Source organism: Drosophila elegans, unplaced genomic scaffold (assembly GCF_018152505.1).
Source record: "Drosophila elegans isolate 14027-0461.03 unplaced genomic scaffold, ASM1815250v1 contig_149, whole genome shotgun sequence".
Classification (NCBI taxonomy): domain Eukaryota; kingdom Metazoa; phylum Arthropoda; class Insecta; order Diptera; family Drosophilidae; genus Drosophila; species Drosophila elegans.
Genome location: NW_024545513.1, coordinates 12,248,243 through 12,270,388, shown reverse-complemented (window position 1 = coordinate 12,270,388; position 22,146 = coordinate 12,248,243). Strand labels below are relative to the sequence as shown.

At 43.5% G+C, this 22,146-nt stretch overlaps 3 protein-coding genes across 5 annotated transcripts in view; 1 reads left to right on the top strand and 2 right to left on the bottom strand.

The window, feature by feature from the left end:
- Positions 1 to 8,236: 8,236 nt before the first annotated feature.
- On the bottom strand, positions 8,237 to 10,406 carry LOC108137073 (40S ribosomal protein S12, mitochondrial). Its single transcript, XM_017258578.2, has 2 exons — positions 10,190 to 10,406; positions 8,237 to 8,665 (listed from the first exon to the last, which is right to left on the bottom strand). Exons 1-2 carry the CDS (start codon positions 10,239 to 10,241, stop codon positions 8,295 to 8,297), a joined length of 423 nt encoding a protein of 140 aa, XP_017114067.1. The 5' UTR covers positions 10,242 to 10,406; the 3' UTR covers positions 8,237 to 8,294.
- A 227-nt stretch (positions 10,407 to 10,633) lies between these two features.
- The window catches only part of LOC108137146 (interference hedgehog), a 31,850-nt gene continuing 20,337 nt past the window's right edge, over positions 10,634 to 22,146 (bottom strand). For 2 of the 3 annotated variants that reach the window (XM_017258712.2, XM_041708964.1), the window contains exons 4-10: positions 20,142 to 21,397; positions 19,913 to 20,084; positions 14,626 to 15,345; positions 14,375 to 14,557; positions 13,560 to 13,726; positions 12,948 to 13,295; positions 10,634 to 12,227 (exon numbers count right to left, since the gene is read on the bottom strand). In XM_017258712.2, the coding sequence (XP_017114201.1) occupies positions 11,643 to 12,227; positions 12,948 to 13,295; positions 13,560 to 13,726; positions 14,375 to 14,557; positions 14,626 to 15,345; positions 19,913 to 20,084; positions 20,142 to 21,380 (3,414 nt within the window). In that variant the 5' untranslated portion in view covers positions 21,381 to 21,397 and the 3' untranslated portion in view covers positions 10,634 to 11,642. The remainder of the gene's footprint in view (positions 12,228 to 12,947; positions 13,296 to 13,559; positions 13,727 to 14,374; positions 14,558 to 14,625; positions 15,346 to 19,912; positions 20,085 to 20,141; positions 21,398 to 22,146) is intronic. The other variant, XM_017258709.2, reaches the window with a different exon arrangement.
- On the top strand, positions 16,113 to 19,480 carry LOC108137147 (regulatory protein zeste). Its single transcript, XM_017258713.2, has 3 exons — positions 16,113 to 16,849; positions 17,533 to 18,137; positions 18,231 to 19,480. Exons 1-3 carry the CDS (start codon positions 16,461 to 16,463, stop codon positions 19,061 to 19,063), a joined length of 1,827 nt encoding a protein of 608 aa, XP_017114202.1. The 5' UTR covers positions 16,113 to 16,460; the 3' UTR covers positions 19,064 to 19,480.

Sequence of the window (22,146 nt, the reverse complement as noted above, 5' to 3'; positions counted from 1 at the left end):
CCCATTTGTTGGAATTTGTAAACTGTAAAATCGTAGGCAATTGTTGGGAGATTATTTGTTCTAATGTGGTATCCTTTTTTGGTTCCAAACTACACTTCTTGAGATAAATAGGTTAGTTAGTGTGGTGATTAAAACTGTATTATGCTGATTCAAAAATATAAACGCTGCATCAGAGTCCTAGATATGTAATTAAGATAATTTGAACTTCGCATACAACATTATAACTCTTGCCCTTAATCGTAATCAAAAGAAAATCTAAGCGACAGCCGTTCAAAAGCAAGTTACTTAAGGTAACTTTGGTACTAGTGTGATGATAGAATTGATCTTCAAACATGTTTTATAATAAAGATTGTAAAAACATAATACAAAATGGTATAACAAAAAGCTGTAGTACAACTCGAGTTACTTGAGGTGACTTTGGTAGTACTGCTAGTGTGATGACATGTAAGTAAGTTGAAAATAATACGTTGTGGTTTAAAAAAAAACAGCAGTAAGACTCAATTTACTCAATTTTAATACTATTGTGGTGATAGAATTGATCTTGAAAGATTTTATAGTATAGTACACCAGGTTCAGTTAGTAAATTCAATCGAACTGGGCTTAACTTCGCAAATAATATCCATCCAGCTTGCCGCTGACCATGTCCCAAAGGAAATCCTGGTAAATGCCACGGAGAGCGAGTGCCTAAAGAGCCACACGAGCCAAGCGACAGATCGCCTCCCATTGTTGGCCAGTTTATCAAAGATGCGAAAACAGCCAACTCACGCTTAAGTGGAAGGCTGCCTAATGAGCGTGTTCAGTGCTCTTTTTTCGGGGTCCACGTTCAATGTTCAATGTTCAATGCTCAATGACCAGTGTGGTCAGCAGCTGGAAAACGAACACATGTGGCTCATGCCCATGTCCAGTGAAAGGATTCGACTTTGCATTCTGGATGCTGGATTTCAGACTCTAGACTTGGAATGCGGCATAGCAAGCACACATCCTCATTAATCTCGAGGGGGCGTAGATCTGACTGACTCGGGATCATCGTAAGGTTCGAAATTGCTCTGGCCCTAATGCACAACATATTGCAACTTAATGCCGGGGAAACGCGATTCGAAATCCATTTCGATGGCTTGACTTGCGTTTTTGTTTTTCCACCATCAATGGCCAGCTAGTTGGGAGTCCAACGAAAATATAATAAGTGGGCACGTGTTTCTGCTCGCTCTACAGGGCAACGGGCAAAGGGCAAAGGGCAAAGGGCATACAAACGATTTGTTTTTCTACGGCCAACAGGCCCTTGGGCCTTCTTCGTTCTTCGTTCCTCGTCTGGCGTTTGTTTTTACACATAAATATTTGTTTTTATTTGCTTAAGCACTGAGAATTTGTTTCGTCTTCTAGGGAACACACTATAGGGAATACTGAGCACGGAACACAGCCGAATCCCTGTCCAGGCGCCAATGGAGAACCTCTTAAGCCTTTCCAGCTGCCCAGCGGAAGTGAAGTCGGAGTTACTTAAAATAGCCTCACATTCGCTGCGGTCATCGGTTGTGTTTACGAAAACCACACTCCCAAAAGCAGTATTCAACGTTTCGGGTTAAAAAAACAAAGCGCTGCAGTCCAAATTGTTGAGTTATCCTGACATGCACATAAATCAGAAAGACTGGAAATAATATCACGACTTTCAGAAACTGAAATTCGTAATATTTCTATGATCTGCATTTAAAAAATTTGAAAATTTGAATACAAATGTTTGAAAAAAGGGTACAACATATTTTATGACAAACTTAGTCACATTTTTAAGTCCATTTTAAAAGCGTCAAGAAAGGAGGTTTCCCATTGAAACTAAATTATTTTCGACATAAAGGGAACATGCGGATTTGAATATAAAATTTTAAAAACTGGATAAACATTTTCGAATAGGGGTACAGCATAAATTTTTAATTTAATCAAAACAAATTGTCTAATTAATTACCAAGAAGTAAAATGCAAAATTCCAAAACAATATATATTTTATTCTGTTCACAAAATATGTTTAAAATCCGACCTGAATAAAAATATCTTTTGTAATTTTGTAGGCTTTGAAATTTAGTCGGTACAAATTGCATAGTATGTTTAAAAAAACTTATATTTATTTTATTTCTGTTCTAAAAAAAATGTTCTTATAAAAATACATTGTTTAAAATATGTTGAATTTATTTTGCCATTTTGGTGTATTTAAGTTGTTATTTAAAAAGATTTTCTTTCATGAATTGCATAAGCTTATTGATTGGGAAATGGACTGAAGAGGTGCAATCGGTTGCCCAGCCACCGAGCACTGCGTCTCCGCTCTGGATTAGACTAATTTTTAAATGGAATTGCAGTCCGCTCGGTTCACACATAGCTGGTCTGCTCTGAATCGCAGGATGGCAGGATGGAAGGATGGCCGGATGGCAGGACGTAAGAGAGTTCTGAGCTGTGGGCGTGTGCGGACCATGGATTTCACACACCGATCGCAGGAGGAACGGTCCTGCAACGATCCGTTCGCAGCATGACGAAAGGTAAATTTGTAAACAATTGTGCTAATTAAGCCAGCCCAATAAAAATCGGCTCACGGAGGCCTGAGATCTCAATCTCCTGGGGAGATCCAGGCGAGCACTTGAACTAAATCCGGTAGCTTAAACGAGTTAAAGGAACTTGAACGGAACTTAATCCCATAAATTTGGGAAAAATACAATTTTAATCAGGTTAATTCGTGTGTAGCGCGACTGTTGCATGGTTTTGGGATTCGGGATGTGGGATCTGTGATCTGTGCTCGGGAATCTGGGCCATAGGATCAGACGGGCGTTCAGGTAGGCGGTAGGTCGGTCAGTGAGTGGGTCGAGCGAAAGGATTAGGCCCTGGATCTCGGGGATTTAGCGCAAACAGAGGTGCGTCCCGCACTCCTGCGACATTTTAATTTAATCTCCGATTACGGCGAGCGAAGCAGGAGATCGCGAATAACGGATAGCGGATCACGGATCGGGATCGGGATCAGTCCGACAGATTAGGCCACTCGCCTGCTCGTATATTGCCAAATAGTGCTCGAACTCGCCCAAGGGGCCAGTTCGATTGCAAAAGTTTCACGTAAATCCGTAAGATTAGATGGCTAGATCCCCAGATTTCCACATTCCCTGCCGCGCTCAGCCCAATTGTTAGGTCAATTGCCAAATCACTTGAGCGGCGAATGGAAAACTGGGCCATCCGAAAAGGTTAAGATAAAAGCAGCCTAGGTAGAGCCGGAAAGCCACTGTTCATGCCCACTAAAGCTAGCAGTGCCTCCGATGATCCCATTCCCCTGATCCCCAGCGTAGTCTGCTGGACTAGCTGCGTTGACTTTCGAACCCATGCGAAGACTAAGTAAACCACTCAGACTTATGCATCTCCATCACCGATTTATAGCGAGCCCTAACCGCTGATATAACTTGGGCAATATATTTTTAAATTTAATTATAAGATGGATATAATGGGTCCATGGGTTTGAAAATTAACTGATTTCATTTAAATCATCAATTATTTGTTTTTTTTTTTCTACTAAACGGCTTTTACCATACTATAAATAATTTATTTAGAATATAGGGTACTAGCTTCTATGGCCATCGACTTAAATATTTTTAAACTATTTTAAATTTAATTAAATTAATAATTTCATATCAGAAGCACTGATTAAACTAACGCAAGCAAACCAAAATATGCGCCATATTTATGATAAACGCACATACTCTTTTCATCTTTGATATTTCAAAGTTAAAATTAAATTAATGTTACAATTACAACTGCGGACAAAATTAAAGTATTTTTTAGCTTATGGAAATATCAATTAAAAATAGTTTGGAAGAACAATTGTTTTAATTTGTTCACCAAGCTAATACTATACAATAATGGTGCAAATATAAAAAGTCACACCTAATTTAGGTATTAAAACTGTTTTATTTCAATACAAAGTGCAGATGAAGTACGATTCATGGTCATTTTCTTAAATTTAATTATTTTGACCGCAGCTGTGCCTTAGATTACGACCTTAAAGTCTACTCTAAGACTCTATTAAATTAACCGATTATAAAAAATAGCTTAGCAATAAACTAGCTATTCAGCAGATGCTTTTTTTTAAACTATAAAAATATTTACTATAGTTACATTTTCAGAACTTGAAGTATGAAAAATACAATATAAAATACATTGCAAAATCAAAAGTTTGTATCGATCTGCAACAAAATTAAACACGGTAATTTTGGACCCGTTTTTAACCATATTAACTAAAACCAAATAAATACGATAAAGAGGAGTTACAATATATACATATATAACTAACTTGATTTTTGGTCTTGAGGAGGTAACATTTGCAGGACAATTTCTTCCAGCCAAAATTCAGCCGAAAACCTGCGACTAATAATTTCTGAATATTAATTGTCAGAGCCCACGATCCAAGCGGCCACGTGCTGATCATGCGCTGGCTGAAAAGGATTGCCAATCGATCGTGACGCCCCAAAAGGGAAGGGATTAGAGCCGTGCCGTGAGTAAACAGATTTTGATCGTCAGGATCTCCGGCGAAATGTCAACACAGATCAGAAGAGTTATTTCGAGGGCTGCGATCCTGGCGAATCAGATGCGATTTGCGATTTGCTATTTGCGATCGCCTTGGGGTTGAAACACGAAAAGGAGGATCGTCACGAGGGGATCGCGGATGCTGATTGAAATTTTGGCCTTCTCACCTGGCGGCGAAAGTGAGTGTCCCTTTTCTCGCCTGCGATTGGAGTGTGCTCTGCACGTGGCCGCAGGACACACATTCCGAGGTCGTCCATTGTGTGGTTTGGCCCGCCCGTCGTTTGTTGTGCTGCCTCTCCTTCGTTTTTCCCAATTTTTTTTTTTTGGCATTTTTTTGTGAGTTTGATCTTCTTCAGGGAGATACAGTCTGGTTCTCGCCCATTTTCCGCCATCGATTACAGGAAAATGATGATGTTCCTGAAGGATAATCTCGGTTGCAACATCTCGAAGTGGTCTGGCCCAGGGTTATGCATCATTATTTGGCTCACACTTGACATCTCGATTGTTGGCGAAGAAAGGGAATAAAGGCCGGCACAACAAGATGCCAATTAGGCACTTCTTCTTGTTGTGCGATCCGTAGATCAGTTCGGGATCTACAGATCACGCGTCCCCGAGGAATGGAGCTTAGCTGGAACCATTTTTATTGTGAATTTCGATTCGAAATTGGACATTTGGCAGCGCCATTTTGCTGCGGCGTTACGAGATTCCCATCACGCAAGGGTTGCACAAGGGTTGAATGCTCTGGAGTCATCTCCAAAGGGGTGGTCACCATCAACCCCCTGACGCCCAACCCCCGAGAAGTCGAGGAACACGTGTCCATGATTAAATAAAATGTTTGGCAATTCGTCTAGTCCAACTCTAGCCACCCTTTTAAGACTCTTTTCCCATTTAGTTCTTGCCGAAAAAGGAGTAAAAATAAACGGGGGAAGTGACAGCATCGATTGGATATGGGTTATGGGTCTGCAAGTTCCGGTGCCATCTCCCTGATGAAGCTAAAGATAGAAAGGGGTGCATGAACGATTAAAGCCTAAGGCCACAAAACTGACCAGAAACTCAGAGATAATAGCAATCCTCATTCAATACTCATGAGGGAAGAATATAAATTGTAGAGTGAAGTGTATACTGAAAATCCTCAGAAAATGTAAGAAGTATTAATATCGATTGACTAGAAGGAGAGTTTTCACTAGTAATTGTGTTTCTAAATTGAAATTGGTTAAAATAAGTTTAAGGCTTGGTTAGCCTTCTTGTCCTAATGGAAAGCTAAAAACCTTATTTTAGCTACCGTAAGGACAAGGCCTAATTTTTATGCTGAAATATAAAAAAAATATAATATCGGTAAGCCGACGTTTTTATACTAATAAAATATTACAAAAATAAAATATCCTATAGTACAATATAATTCAATTTATGAAATATGAAGCATTGTCGATTATCCGATGCATTTTCCTTCGTTTCAAATGCAGAGTTTTATAATATCGTTTTCCGATTTTAATATAAATAAAAACTGTAAATCTAAAATAGGAAGTTATTTTTTATCTCAAAGTATATTGTTCTATAATTTGTAATTTATTTATTTACAGTGAGGTTATAATATGTATAAATTTATTTTTTTGATTGTTGCTTTTGGAGCTATATGACCTACAATAGAAGGTTTGGAAAGTTGCATCTATATAGCCTTAGAACGGGCATTTGGAAATGGCTTCGTCGACCAGTGATGCTGAACTAGATTATATATACTTTTCAGAAATATCTTCTTCAATGCGGTCCCATTCCTTGAAATTACAGTCCCTCTGACAGGGTATACAAATTTAATACGATTTAAAATGTATCTTAAAATGTTTTCATTAAATTAACCATCTTAGAACTGATTCTAAAATTAAAAATACATTAAACTATTTTCAATACAACTCAATTATCACTAACAAAAAAAAACGGATTCGCTTCGGACTATTCGTTTGAGATAAAAACTTTTGAACATCGTTTTTTTCCCAGATGTTTTGCCAATTCATTTTGGCCAAGCCACAGACGTGTGAACACCTCGATGATTGGCCACTAATGTTCAGGGGTTCATTTTTCATTTGCCAAATTTTACAGTTAATGCGGTGGACAAAAAGAGCTGAGGAAAAAGCGGCTAATATCCTTCGTCGATCCAACGGAAGCAGGACTCGTATGTGTGTGTTTTTTTCTCTTTCTGGACACACTGGACAATGGCGTTTTTATTGATAAAAATTATGCACGCTGTCAAACAAAGGCGAGTCCCGAAAATGTTGGACAACTTGACTCAGCAGAAAAAAAAGAAAGGCGAAGACGAAGACGAACGGTGCGGGGACAAAGAACCTGCTGTCATAATGGCTCAATCAGGCAGCAGGACTACGGACTAACGGTACACCCATGTACCATGTACCATGGCATCCTGGCATCCTGGCATCCTGGCCCTCTGTTGACACAATGTCTGGCGGACGGGGGAAACGACATTGCTGTGGTCACCCAAATGTCATCCATCCAAGGAAGCGGAAAAAAGGACATCGACATGGCGACAACTTCGACTTCGTCGGCGGCTTACATAAAAAGGATCTTCTCTCGTCTATTTGCCTAACTGTTTCTGCGAGTGTGTTTGTGTGCGGATGTGTTAACGGTGCCCAGCGAGTCCTGCGCAGGACACTCTCGAATTGACTTTGACTTGGACCGACAATGTGGGCAAAAACAATGTCACAAAGGTCCGAAACTACATTGAAAATGGTAGCGTTAAATTTGCTTAATCATACAAGAATTATGTATTATTTATGCCTTAATCAACGAATGCTAAGCCATAAAAATAAACTTGATGAATTTAAAAGCCTATGAACAAGGGAAATTCAAGATATATTATGTCAAAATATAATTATTAAATTCTGAAACTGTAAATTTGTAAGCCAATTTCATGATGTGTAAACCAAATTTTTTTTAATTTTACTATTTAAGGCAAAAACGACAAATACTTTATCCTTAGATTTTATAAAAATATGCCAAGTTATTGGTTTTAAAATATTAAATAAAATGATAGTCAAAAACAACATTTTTATGAAACGATTATGAAAAATAAATATTGAAAAACATATAACCAAAAAAGGTTTTAAAACTGTAATTGGGTGGCTTTACCCTTCGCTTGAATTGTCAGACAATAGAATTTAATCACGTTTTACTGTTTCTTAAGCCCGATTTTTCTCTGCCAACGTATTTTAAAAGACTCAATTTTCTTAGCTAATTTTCGGCAGTCACTCAGCAGGATGCCCAGAAAAGAGCCAACTACTACTTGGATTTTCTATTGAAATTCTCAACTGTGAAGAGTGGGCGGATCGGGAAGACGCCCATTTCAGCTAACGATTATGTGGCAGAAAATTTGGCAATTCCGTTAAAAAGCAAACAGGATTCGGCCAAAGGATTTGCCAGCCAAAGCGTAAAATGCCGTTTTCAACCTTTTCTCCCCTGAGGACCTCAACTATTCATTCTATTCTTAGGTAAAGATGACGCGACGCCTTGTTGACTTAAGATTACGAGGATGCAGCCAGCCGGAGGATTGCAGGATGACAGGATGGCAGGATGGCAGGAGATCCTGTCCCTGTTCACTTGTCGCTACTTACACACTTACCATTTAATCCGGCTGAGCTGCATAATTTTCCGTAAAAAACAAACAATATTAGTGGCAAGGCATCCGTTTTCGGTTGTGTGGGGTTATGCATTTGAACAGTTGTGACATAGGAAGCGATTTAAAACTACTGGCTCTTCTTGATGACGTGCGCCAAGTCGTAGACTCCGCGCACAGCCTTCAGCTTCACGCCGGGCACATCCTGCAGCCGGCCCACGCGGCACAGGACGATGTTGTGCTCCTGCAGGTTGTGCCCGATGCCGGGGATGTAGGCCACCATCTCCTTGCCGGTGGAGAGACGCACCAGCACGCACTTGCGGTTGGCCGAGTTCGGCTTCTTGGGTTTCTTGATCAGCGTCTTCAGGACGACGCCCTTGGCGAAGGGCTTGCCGTCGAGCGGCTGGCGCGGCGGTCGCGTCTTCACGTGCGGCCCACTGCGATGCATCTGCTGCAGGGAGGCCATTCCCCGCATGGCCGTCTCAAAACTGCTCTGGATGGCTGCGGAAACACGGAAATGCAGATGGGTTTAAGTCAGTATTTAATCGAGGAAACTCTTCAATTCTTCTATAAAAGCTCTCGTTTAAGTTAAGTCTCGGCGCCTTTAACTTTTAAGCAAAATATGTTAAACCATGACATGATCTAATCAATTGTTTCCAAGGGATCAGTACAAAGTAAAAACTATTTCATATTATATCGAATTCAAAGTCAAACCTCAGTGTCCTAGAAAACTTTTCCAAACGAGAAAACGATTTTCTAATTCTTAGATTTGATCAATTGTTTCCAAAGACTGAGCAATACAGCGAAAACTATGGAAATGCCGTCTCAAAATACTTCTGAGACACTCAGAAAGTATAATCTTAAATTTAATTGCAATATTACTTTAAGAAAAAGTTAGGAAATAATTGTTGTAGTAGGAACTTTTTATTTAGGATCATACAAATAATGGTTTAACTTCATATAGTAAGAAAATTAATTATTTCCCTAAAAATCTCGAATCATAGAGTGAACATATATACTCAGTCAGTTGACTTTCTAATCGTAAAAGATATGCCAAGCTATGGTCTCAAATTAATAACCGAATTGGTTAGGGCTAAGATCAGTTATGATCATTAAAAGTGTGGTTCATGAAGCATATGGACTCAAAACAATGGAAATTGGAAGACCATGGTCGAGGGTGATCGGTTGGAATCACAGATCGATCCAACGAACGACTGTACCCAATCCCGAAATGCGGACAAAAGGGTCATTTCCATGGACAGTTGGTCAGTGTGATTGACAATGCCCGCTGGTTCTGGTTCTCCCGATCACTGTGCCATTGTCACAGGGCTAATCTCTGTGAAAATCGAGAATTGTGCGGAATGCAATCTGCGAATGTCGACTGGCGAATGGCGAATAGCGACAATAATTGCAGCCAAATGACGCGCAAGCCGGCGATCCGGTGATCCTGTCAAGCCTTTTTGGCCAAAAACAAAGCGTCGAAGGGGGACGATCCATCGTTTTCAATTATAAATGCCACACACACAAACAGTGCGGCAGGTAATAATTTTCATATGCCGGATTGCCGGACAAACAAATCCGGCACTTCTTTTGTCCTGCAACCTGCGACCTTTTTTGTGCGGTTTAAAAATGTGCCATTGTTCGGGCACTTTTCTAACTTTTGGGGTGACAGGTTTTCAATTATTTTTGCAATTTAAATTGTGGGGGAGTCGTTGTGGAATGCGCATGTGAAACGGGCTATGAAAATATTCACAGGGAAAAGTGAGTCCGCCACGCGCTCTACAAAAAGAGTTGGGGAAAAGCAATGAAAATATGTGAAAATTGAGGGAAAATCGAGGGAAAAACAAAAACACTTTTGTGCGCCCGGTTTGTTTGATTTTCCACATCGGGAAGGTGAAGGGTTGAAAAACCCGCCAAGTCATGGACATCCAAAGGGACAGGACCCTTCATAGGAGAACTCTACCTCACTAAAACAGTTCAAACAAAACTCCAAATTAGTTGTTAACTTATTTAAGTTTAACTCACCCTGCGAAGTCAGTTGTTTCGTAATGCCAAAAGTTTGCCGCAGGAAATTCATGTTGGGTGTGTTCCGTTTAACTTATAAATATGTTTGCAGCCTTTCCCAGAAGCAGTGGAGCTGGTTTGTAAACTATTTGGTAAGCTTTTTGTGTTATAAAATCAAAATAATAAAATTCCAATTCACTTCGAATGTGACAATCAGCTGTTTCTTGGATGTGGGCAAGTATCGATATTTTTCCATCTCTAACGCTTGATGCGCGCTTAACAGCATACTGTAGAGACAGTTAACAGCACTCTAAAGTTATCGTAAACTGTTAGCTGACAGAGTTGCCAGATTGCATTCCCAGAGCGGGAGATTCAAACATATATTTTAAATGGCTCTCACTTAAGCCCAATTACTTAAGAAAATACATTTTCCCAATTAAACAATAGAGTAGATACACAAAAGCGTAAAATTTTTTGAATATATCTTTTTTAATACAAAATTCGCATATGTACGTTTAAAACTCTGCTGTATATGAACTTAAAATAGATTAGGATGCTTTTTGGGTTTTGCGTGGACTTTGCGCATACGATACAATGTCGGGTGAAATTAGTCACACTACCTTAATGCTAGATAGTTGGTTTGCCTTACAAGTTAGTTAGGTTGCTAGTTAGAGTGCCTATCCTAATTGAACTAATCAATTCGAGTCGTTGACGCTTACACTGTAATAAATAAATAACACTATGCTACAGGGCTTAGTCGAGATGCAATTTGACCCCCAGGGGGTTGCACACACAATAATATGCTATTGAATTAAACCAAAGTGTAAAAAAAATAATAAAAATAATAATTCTACTGACTATCTGGCCGGCAGCAACAAGAAAAGAGTATAACATTAATATGTATCAGCCCTGTTTCCGCCTCTTATTCCAAACAAATTTAATAGTATGTTTCTCTTGTTAAATACTATTTTTAAGCCAAAACATCAGCATTAGCGTTGCACGACTTAGCTTTAAATAATTTTGTTCCAAAACATTAGTCTTTCCGTTAATTGATAATTTTCCTATAAATTAAATCCAAACTGGAAACTTCATGTGCTTAAATTTCTCTACAAATTCAATACAATTTTTGGTTCTAGCGCAAAACTACTTCAGTATATGAAAAATAATCAATTTTTAGAACAAATCACTTATCTAATTTAAGGCTTTACGTTTAATGTTGTAAATGTGCTGCATATCGATTGAAGTTAGAGGCTTTTGGCTTAGTTAATTGCCAAATTAAATTGGTTTATGGAAAACTTAGTAAAATCTAATATTCAAGTGTTTTTAACTGCTCTGCCGACCTGTTCTATGAATAACCGATAATAATACACGTCAATTCTGGGCTCCCTAAGCCTAGTTGTCTGTTTTCGGGGAACTTGTGCTCCTTCTGATCCTCGTGATCCTGGTGATCCTTGTGATCCTGCTCCTCCAGCCATCACACCTCAATACTGTTCAGACTGCCGGAGGAAATGTTGTCCGTGTGGCTGCCCAGTCGCGTCCTCTTGATCATCGCCCTGCTGGGCATCGGCGATCGCTGGACTCGCGGACTTCCTGGCACAATGGGTATGCCCACCAGTCCATTGGGATGCCCACCAGGATGACCTGGATGAACAGGATGATTGGGATGCCCTGGATGGTGGTGCAGATGTTGGTGGTGCGGCGGCAGGTTGTTGTTGTTATTGTTGTTGTGGTGGTGGCTCAAATTCAAGTTCAGATTGAGATTGCTGTGGCTATTGTGCACCTGGCCGCCCGAAGTGCGTCGCTGGCGCCTCAGCGATGGAATCCTGGTGGGCGTAGGCGTTCCCGCCCCATCCTCCCGCGGACTCATCATGGGCGACGCCTGGTGGTGGTTATGGGTGGGTGCCTGCTGGTAGTAGGCGGAATGTGGCGGCACTGGCGGTGGCTGCTGCTGCTGCTGCTGTTGGTGGTAATCCAGGCGCTTGTGCATCAAGGTGGGCGTGCCAGGAGGATGATACGGCTGCGCATGATGCAGGCCATTCTGATGCAGACCGGAGTTATTCTGTGGAATTTACAAGGCACTCGTTAGTACAGTCAACTGGACGCATGTTGGCGATCATGATTCATGAGTGAATATGAATGACAATGGGGACAAAACAATATCGGCTGGGGGTTGGCTTTTTCTAGTTGCAGTTGAGGGAAAATAACAGCACAGGGGATATATGCCTACCAAAATATTAATGTTTAGCCTATTCAAATCAAGTTGCTCCCTGAATTTGGACTAATAAATCAACTAATAATACCTTACGTAATCCAACATATAAATACATCCCAAATTGTAACTTCGAATTAGGTTTTGCATATAATCCCATGGGTATATATCAAAAAATCATAAATATACATTTTTTGAAGTGCTGATGGCATATACTCCATCATTAATATACATTATTTTATTTTAAGACCTATTAACATTCTTTGAAATGCATATTAAATACAAAAGCTAGTTATTCTTTATAAATCGAAAAACATACCTATGTTAAAAATATATTTTAATCGCGTAGAGCAATATTAGGAGTTGATAATTTTAACTATGCTCTACTTTATATGTATAAATCGGATGACTTGATAAATAATGTAGTTTATAGATTTTAATTTAATTTTAATTTAAACTGCCATTATGTTGTCTTCCATATATCCCCAAAATATATATATATATTTGTAAGATCCCCAGAGTGCCCATCCCCTGTGCTGTTACTTTAATCCACCTCAACCGCAGGCTTACTTGGCCAGCCGTGGATGCTGGTTTCTTGGGCAGCGGTGGCAGCGGTTTGCTGGGCGCCTCCAGGACAGGATTGTGCGGATCCTGCGGCTCGTGGTCGAGTTTCGGGTGGAGGTTCAGGTTCAGCTTGACGGCCTCGTCGCAGGCCTCTAGAGTTTCGCAGGAGGACGAGGCGACCGCCGGCAGGCTCTGGTCCTGGTCATCCTCACCCTCGTCCTCCGCATCGGCCTGCTGCTCCACCGCTTCCGGCTGCTGCTCCGTGGCCAGATCCCTGGCAATGCAGTTGCCATTTCCGTTTCCGTTTCCATTCGCCAGCGGCGGCAGGAAACGCAGCTCCATCACGTTGCGATTCTGGAACATTGGACGCTCAATGTGGGCGGGCGAATCTCGGCGAGATTTGTGGCAGAATAACCAAGCGAAAGAGACAGAGACAGCAAGACAAAGAGCGAGAGGGCAAGCGGGCAAGCGAGACAGAGCTACCACATTCGAAAGTGAGGGGTGAATACTAATAATTTGAATTTGTATTTGAATTTTGACCAACCAACCAGCGAAAAGTTTTGGATGAAGCTGTGTGAAAAGTGGGCTCGGATTAAGTCCCGAAAGTTTATAATTTACCTTATCGGATGCCGTTTCCTGGGCCAGCGGATTGGGCGTGATATTCATCCGGGGAATCACTCCGTTGAGACGCCTCACATCGCCACTTTTGTGGTGTCCACCCACTCCCAAAACGGCGGAGGTCACAAAGTCCGCTTGGATGTGCTCCAATTGCGGTTTGTTCTCGTCTGTGGATAAAGAGAAAGCACTTTTAATGGGGGCCCTTGAAATCTGTGATCCATATGGGTTACCTAATCAATAAAATACGTGCTTAATATACTGAAATTTATACCCTTTATAAATTACCATTCGAAATTTATCTATATAATTGGAGATATGATTGGGATATTAACATTTATATGTTTTCAACTTGATTACAATTAAATAAAAGTAGGCTTTAAACTAAGAATTTGACCATACATACGAAAAAATTAGTCTTGAAGTCATACACATAGATTAAAAGTTTGATTTTTAATAATAAATTTAGCAATAAAGTCAAGAAAAGTACAATATCTATTTTTGATTATATTATTTAATTTTAGTAATAAGAAAATTTTGATATACATAATAGCAAAAAACAAAAAAAATACAAACATCTTAAAAATTTCTAACATTAACTAAAACTTACTGCCAAATTAATTGGAAAACTTCTAAAACCACTTAAAATAAATGGGACTAAATAAAATCAAACAATAATAAATCTTGGTGATTTAAAAAATATGTGTTTAAGTATTGGACTTAATTCTGATGGTTTTTGCATCGAAAGTACTGTAGTTTATTTTTTTGTCGCTACCCCAACTTTTTAAAACTTCCTTCAATTGAATTGTTAAACTTACCCTCTGGTTGGCTGTTTTCCCGCCTTTTCAGACACATGCAAGCCACCAAGGAGGCGATGAGGAGCAGTATACCTCCACCGGCAGCTCCTGCGATCACCGGATATATGGAGTTCTGCCGCTGATCCGCTGTTTTATTGGCGGGCTCTGGTGTCGATGAAGATGAAGCGGCCTGATCAGTGGTTTCTATGGAAATAAGGGTATATGTATGTTAGGAAATCTCTTGCAAACGAATGACAGTACTCAGTACTTACTTTTCGTCCTTGCCTGTCGAATGGCACTGAACTCAGAGGCTGCATCGGAGTTAAAGGACTGCAATTTGAATTCGTAATGCGTGCCCGGACGAAGGAGGTCTATTTTGAAGCTCCTACTCCTCGCACCATCCACCGTGGCCTTAAGGTATTCCGCCGCCGAATCCACTGGCCTGTAGTAGGCGTAATAGCCATCTATGACCTCGTCGTGGCGATCCGAGGCAACCAAGGACCAGTGCAGTATGACCGCGGATTCGGAGATGGCCTCCACTTCGCGAAGTTCGGGAACGGGCAAATTCGACTTGGCCGTGCCATTTTGCAGAAAGAACTTGAGGGAAGTGTTGCCCTCCTTGTTGTCGTTATTCGAGTAAACCGCCACGATCCGGAAGCGGTAGTATTTCCCGGCAGTCAGTCCCGTAACGGACGACGTAAAGTTCTTGGGCGGATTGCCCATCTCGTACTCCCGATCCCTGTTCCGCTGTCGCCAGTGGTTATTTCCCGATCCGGCGGATCCGGATCCGGATCCGTAGCTATTGCCGAACGGAATATTATCGCTGGTCGTTTGCCAGTTTTCCCGCCGATTTTTCCCGTCGCCCAAACGACGATATTGCACCTTGAAGAAGGTGATCTGCAGACCCGAGTTTTGGGGCACACTCCAGCGGAGCATTACGGATTCGTCCGACAATCGGGTGACATTGGGTCGCGATGGGGGCACCATGCTGGCTGAAATTTAGAATTATAAAATTATCTTTTAACTCAAAATAGTACATTGTAAAATTCAGCTGTTTTAATCTGCTTTGGAATTTATAACGTATTAATAACTGTACTTAAAAATTTGATTTTATTGCGTTGCCAGATCAACAATCATCGATATAACTACAGTTGCATCCCGCCAAAAATATCGATAGGCCTGGTAATATGATGTTATCGTTATCGGAGCGCACCACACTCAACGCCTTTTGAGTCAAAAATGTATGTTTTCGATTTGGGCGGAAAACGAACAACATTTCATCGACATTTGAAATAAAATTAGCATTTTTTCAACCGTTAATGGAGTTTTAGTGGTGGGTTTAATGGATTGAAAATAAAATAAGAATTAAGGCGGTTTTTAATTCACAAATATGCTTCAAGATTTAGATTGTATTTAACACCATTTAATTAATAAATATAAATGCATTTGTACTCATTAAAATCTCTTAGTTTTTTTTTTATTTTATATATTTTGGCATGCTCCAAGCCAATATTTATTTCAGTGTTGTGTTAAAAATGCATTTTGTATGGCGTTGACACTGGGCAAGAACTGGAGTTAAAAGGAGCAGAAATGGAGTGGAAATAACAGAGTGCCCAAGAAATGGAGTGGTATTTTTGATGTGAAGTTCAAATAACTCAATACTTAGAGATGGAAAAACATCAATACGTTTTTAAGCTGACCAAACAACTATATTACCGATGTTTGGAACATCGATGACATCGATGCCAACATCGATGTTTCCCCACCTCTAGTTGTTGTAGTCGAGTGAAAATGTGTGCGTTCTGCTGATTTTTAATTTACTTATCTTACGGCTAATCGGATGAACTAGATCGGCTAACTATATGCAATAATAATAGTGAATCAAGTGCAATATCGGATTTGTTGGACGTATGTGGACTGCAAGTGAGAGAGCGGGACGGCGACAAAAAAGACTCACACTGACGCACACTAACACACGGGCGCGCGCGCTGGTGCGTCTGTGTGTGTGCGCGAGTGTACTGGCTGTGGCTGTGTGTGTATAAGTGTATAGAGCGCGAAGGAAGAAGCAGCAACAAGAACTCAAGTGAAAAACTCAAAACAAACTCAAATGTCGGCGCAGGGCGATGGGGGCGGGGCAGGAGTTGGCGGCGGTGGGGGCGGGGCTGGATCCGATGGAGGCGGCAATGGTGGAAGTGGCGGCCAAAGCGGCACGGCAAACGCCAACGGGGGTGTGGTGGTCACCAACGGCGGAGGCAGTTCGTCCGCCAAAAACCAACTGCCCCTCACCCCGCGCTTCACCGCCGAGGAAAAGGAGGTGCTGTACACCCTGTTCCACTTGCACGAGGAGGTCATCGACATCAAGCACCGCAAGAAGCAGCGCAACAAGTACTCCGTCCGGGAAACGTGGGACAAGATCGTCAAGGACTTCAACTCGCATCCGCATGTGAGCGCCATGCGCAACATCAAGCAGATCCAGAAGTTCTGGCTCAACTCCAGGTGGGCAATCACAAAAATCCCCTTTGGCGGGGTCTTAGGTTCCAGTTTTTGGGCCCCAAAACCCCATATGATACCATGTTAATGGCAATGTTGGCCAGTTCCCAATTCAAGCCTTTTAACTATGTATTTAACTAGGGATACTGTGAAACTTTTCCTACAGAGGTATATACCATTAATGGAAACGCCTAAAACAAAACTATTTCTATCCAAAAACCTATCTATCTTGTTTTAATAACTGTTAGCCTACTAAAATCTGTAGTCTAAGCTTAAAAACTATTCAAGGGGGGTTTTGCATTAGATATAGTTAGTTTCAGTTTAGTTCCAATGGAATCTTGGTTGCCAGTTCTAACCAGAGGGGTTTTATATAACAAGGCAGGGATGTACTTGGATACCATCAATGGAATCACTTAAAATGTGTAAAGCAAAAGCCTATCTTGGTTTAAAAATGATTTATAGGAAATTAGACTTCAAAATGGGTTCTTAGTTTCATGTTTAATGCACTGACTATGAATTTACTATAAAAAGGCAATTTTCTTTGCTTTCTGACAACAATCTTAGATCTCCTGCTTTAACTTCATATACATTCAGCAATTTCCCCCAATATTATCTTATCTGAAGAGGGAATTCCCGCCCAAGAAATCAAACCACCGACTAATTACATTTCCCTGATTTCCTTTTCGCAGACTCCGCAAGCAGTATCCATATAGAGACGGCAGCTCCTCCAATCTCAGCTCTGGCAGTGCCAAGATCAGCTCCATATCCGTGACCGTCGCCTCGGCGGTGTCGCAGCAGCAGCAGCAGCAGCTCCACCAGCAGCACGACGGCGTCAAGGTGGAGCCCGAGTACCAGATCAGTCCCGACGCCTCCGAGCACAATCCCCAGGCGGACACCTTCGACGAGATCGAGATGGATGCCAACGATGTGAGCGAGATCGACGAGGATCCCATGGAGCAGCAGCAGCAGCAGGAGGCCCAGGCCCAGGCTCAAGCTCAAGCCCAAGCTCAGGCTCAAGCTCAAGCTCAAGCTCAAGCTCAGGCACAAGCTCAGGCACAAGCTCAAGCTCAAGCTCAAGCACAGGCCCAAGTGCAGTCCGCCGCCGCCGAGATGCAGAAGATGCAGCAGGTGAACGCGGCAGCGGTGGCGGTGGCTGGGGCGGCCAATGCCACCATGATCAACGTGGACCAGATCAGTGCGGATAAGCTGACCCTCAACGATCTGCTGCACTTCAAGTCAACGCGGCCGCGCGATGAGTTCATACTGCAGATCAAGCATCCAACAGAGGCCACCGGTAGGATGGGAGATGGGATATGGGAGATGGGCGAACCATATCACAGGGGCCCCCCTTTTGCGAAGCTTAGCTAACCCCACATTCTCTTTGCAGCCACCCAGATCCATGCCATCCCCTCGCAGGCGCAGCAACATCCGATGGCCACCATCACCGCCGGCGGCTACAACCAGCAGATCATCAGCGAGATCAAGCCGCAGCAGATCACGCTGGCCCAGTACCAGGCGCAGCAGCAGCAGCAGGCTCAGGCCCAGGCCCAAGCTCAGGCGCAGGCCCAGGCGCAGGCACAGGCGCAGGCACAGGCCCAGGCCCAGCAGCTAGCCCAGCAGCAGCTGGCCCAGCACCAGCAGCTGGCCGCCGCCGTCCAAGTGCATCACCAGCAGCAGCAACAGCAGCAGCAACAGGCGGTCGTGGCCGTTCAGCAGCAACAGCAGGCCGCAGCAGCGGCGGCTGCGGCGGCGGTCAAGATGCAACTGACCGCCGCCACGCCCACCTTCACGTTCAGCGCCCTGCCAACGGTGACGGCGGCCACAACGGTGCCCGCGGCGGTGCCAGTGGCCGGGGTGGCCACTCCGTCGTCGGCTTCCGGCAACTCGGCGGCGGTCAACACGTCGACGGCCTCCTCCGTGAGCATTAACAACACCAGCCTGGGCGGAGGCGGAGGCAATGGGGCCAACAACAACAGCACGTCATCGGTGGCGGCGGACAGTTTCGAGGAGCGGATGAACTACTTTAAGGTGCGCGAGGCCGAACTGCGCTGCAAGGAGCAGCAGCTAGCCACGGAGGCCAAGCGCATCGAGCTCAATAAGGCGCAGGATGAGCTCAAGTACATGCGCGAGGTGCATCGACTGCGAGTCGAGGAGCTCAAGATGAAGATCCGCATCCTGCAGAAGGAAGAGGAACAGCTGCGCAAGTGCTCCAACTCATGAGATCTGGAGGACATCAGCGATGCCGATGAGGAGCCGCAGCGCACGGATGCCTACATGGATCGCTTCACCCCAGGGGGCTTTTAGTTCTATAGTCTTAGGTCTAAACAACTACCATCTACTACTCCTATCCTGAATCCCTTATCCCTTATCCATTATCCTCAATTCCCAATCCCCAATTCCACATCCCAACTTCCACACACACAAACACACACACACACACACATTTTTTTTTGTTTTAGGTTCTTTTTTCTAGTTGTCGCGGGGCGGGGGACATCGGTGCGACTTTAGTCCACCGCTGGCCAGGATTACCGACTAAGCCATCACTTATTGTAAAACGCAATCAATCAATTAAACTGACACACGAAAAACACAGCAAAATACAGTGGGCGTGGCCAACAAATCCACGATGAAAACTTACACGAGAATGGGCTTTTTTTTTGGTAAAATCAAGGGATTTTAAATTAATATTTAAGGGCATACAATAAAACATCTATAATACTTCATATAGCTTGATTCCTAATTTTTTCTTACTTAATTCGTTATGTTCTTTGTTGGCAGAATATACTTTTTTAAATTTCTCTTTTGAATCTATTGTTGTTTTATATGCTCCACAAATGAAATCATTATATCATAATCAGATGTCAGATAGATATTGATGCAATGACAGTAACATTCTCTTGTAGGATTTTGTTTAAACAATTTTAATTTTGATTGCATTAAGTACTTTTGACAACCTTACTGAGAGTAATTTTTAGAACTGATCTCGCCTAATGTTGTTAATTTTACTAATGGTGTAATTTCCCTAAGTCTCTTGCAATTAGTAACAAATTAAAACAGATGCAAACTCACCTTTGTACTTCCTGCGGCCGCCTTTGTTTTTAGAGCCACCAGATGGAGTCGACGAGGAGCCCATTCCACCGTTCGGCTCATGCACTGGCCACATGGGAACTCCGCCGAGGGGTTCCTCATCCTCGCCAGTGATCTGCAGCGGATTCACGCGCAACATGTTGCCCTCGCTGGTCTGTAGGGGATTGGGATTACTGGGTGTTGGGATCGCCTGCCTGCCAAAGTTACTTACCTCGCCCAAAATGTTCTTCGCGAAGCACTGGACCACGCCGGCATGGCGCTTTTGAACGTGCCACAGCCGCAGACTCCGGTTGTCCACCTGGGCCTCCGGATCCTTGGTGGCATCCTCCCCGTTTATCAGCCAGTAAATGTCCGGCAGCGGATTCCCCGTGGCGGAGCAGACCAGCAGCAGGGAGTTGCTCTCGTTGGTCAGCGTGGCAGCAGGACCCTTGAGGATCGTTGGCCGTTGCAGGACACTCAACTTGACGGTGTGATCGATGGGTGGTGCGATCCCATTGTCCAGCATGCAGATGTAGGATCCCTGGTCCTCGGGCCTCAGGTCGGTGATTTGCAAGCCGTAGGGCAGGATTTTGCTCCTGTTGTTGTAGATCCCCGCCACATTGGGACTGCTCCAGATGACCCCGGGCCTGGGGGAGCCAACGCCAGGACACTCGAGCACCACGGTCTCACCCGGACGAGCGGAGTACTCCGTGGGCGGACGCTGCAGGAAGTACGGCGGTGTTCTATCGGTGTAGTCCACCCTCAGCTCGATGGTCTGGGGTAGCCTCAGCTCATCGCCCGTTATGGCATTGGTGGCCACACACGAGTAGTTGCCCGCATCCTTGGCGGTCACCGTGTCCAAGACCAGAGCGCCAGCTGCCCCCGGAAGCAGTTCCGATTGGGGCAGCTTCTTGCCGTTCCTGTAGAAGCTCCAAATGGCCGGCGGATTGGAGATGACGCTGCCACAGCGGATGAGCAGACAGTTCTTGGGCGCCACACTCCAGCGAATGGAACCCCTGGGTGCCATGGCTCCCGTCGCCCCCTGACCTCCGTCCAATTCTATCGAGACCAAGGCCAAGCGGGCGGGGGTGGAGGCCAGTGCACCCGGACCGTACCAAGCCACGCATTGGTAGTCGCCCGCCGTTTGGGCACTCACATAGATCCGCAGGCGCCAGGCACGGTCATCACTGCCACTGGTCACATTGTAGCCGGCCGAGGACCTCAGGTATCTGTACGGCTCGGGGGAGCCACTGCGCCGGAATCGCCACTCCAGGCGATCTGGCTTGAGGTTCAGTTCGCACTCGAAGACCACCTCGTCGCCCTTGGGCGCCACCGCGGATTCGGGCGCTCGCTCGAAGAAAATGCCCAAGGTGGCAGGTGCGGATGCCGAAGAAGCACCGCCATCGTTGGCATGGATATGGCAGACACTGCTGGCCAGAAGGAGAACCAAAATCAGTCTGGTTCCAGCCATCACTGTAGGAGAAAAGTCTGAAAAGAAAATTATTAGTTATAGGAAACTAGTACGAAATACTTTTTCAAAGGTTTTCGAGGAAATAAAATCTATCTTGAAATTTATAGGTTAAAAAAAATGTTTTTATCCATTTAAAACTATGAACAGTGATGGATTATTATAACCCTTTTAGGATTTTCTTGATTTTACAATCTTGGTATAATTCCTGATAAGGATAGGTTTTTTTTTTTAATACTTTAATGTTTTTAATAACATAACCCCAAGATCTCTGATCTTAAGAGTTCCAGCGGTTGAATTCCCGACTCAGTCAAGATGACTCTATTACCCCATCCACCATTTGGGTTCTTGAGCGATCTCCGACCATTTGACATGCGCGGAATGCGACAATGGCTTGGGCCCTACTGTACCTTTCAACCTGCTCCCTTTCCATTTGCTGCGGCTACTGCGCCCCAACTGCCACAAAAGGGGGCGTGGCAACGGAAGCAGTCGGGCCAGGCAATGTGCCATTTAAACTGGAGCTCCAGCTCCGCGAACCGAAGGACTCGTCGTTCCAGGCCCAGATTGTTAATGGCGTGTCATTATTATGAGCTGCCCTGCCCTGTTTTTCAAAAAAAAAAAAAGGGGAGGAAGCTATGGAGGATGGAGATGGGGATGAGGATGAGGATCCAGAACGAGTTGGACGAGCGTCTGGCCTGCGACAGTTTGGGGGCTCTCGATTTGAAATTTAAACGATGCCACAACACAAAAGCGCGCGCGGAATTCCAGG

Bases quoted from the DNA above. Each gene is read 5' to 3' on its own strand.
- LOC108137073 (XM_017258578.2), bottom strand. From the start codon at position 10,241: ATGAATTTCCTGCGGCAAACTTTTGGCATTACGAAACAACTGACTTCG. The intron at 8,666-10,189 runs GTGAGTTAAACT...GTGTTTCCGCAG, and splicing joins GAAACAACTGACTTCGCAGG to CCATCCAGAGCAGTTTTGAG.
- LOC108137147 (XM_017258713.2), top strand. From the start codon at position 16,461: ATGTCGGCGCAGGGCGATGGGGGCGGGGCAGGAGTTGGCGGCGGTGGG. The intron at 16,850-17,532 runs GTGGGCAATCAC...TCCTTTTCGCAG, and splicing joins AAGTTCTGGCTCAACTCCAG to ACTCCGCAAGCAGTATCCAT. The intron at 18,138-18,230 runs GTAGGATGGGAG...TTCTCTTTGCAG, and splicing joins GCATCCAACAGAGGCCACCG to CCACCCAGATCCATGCCATC.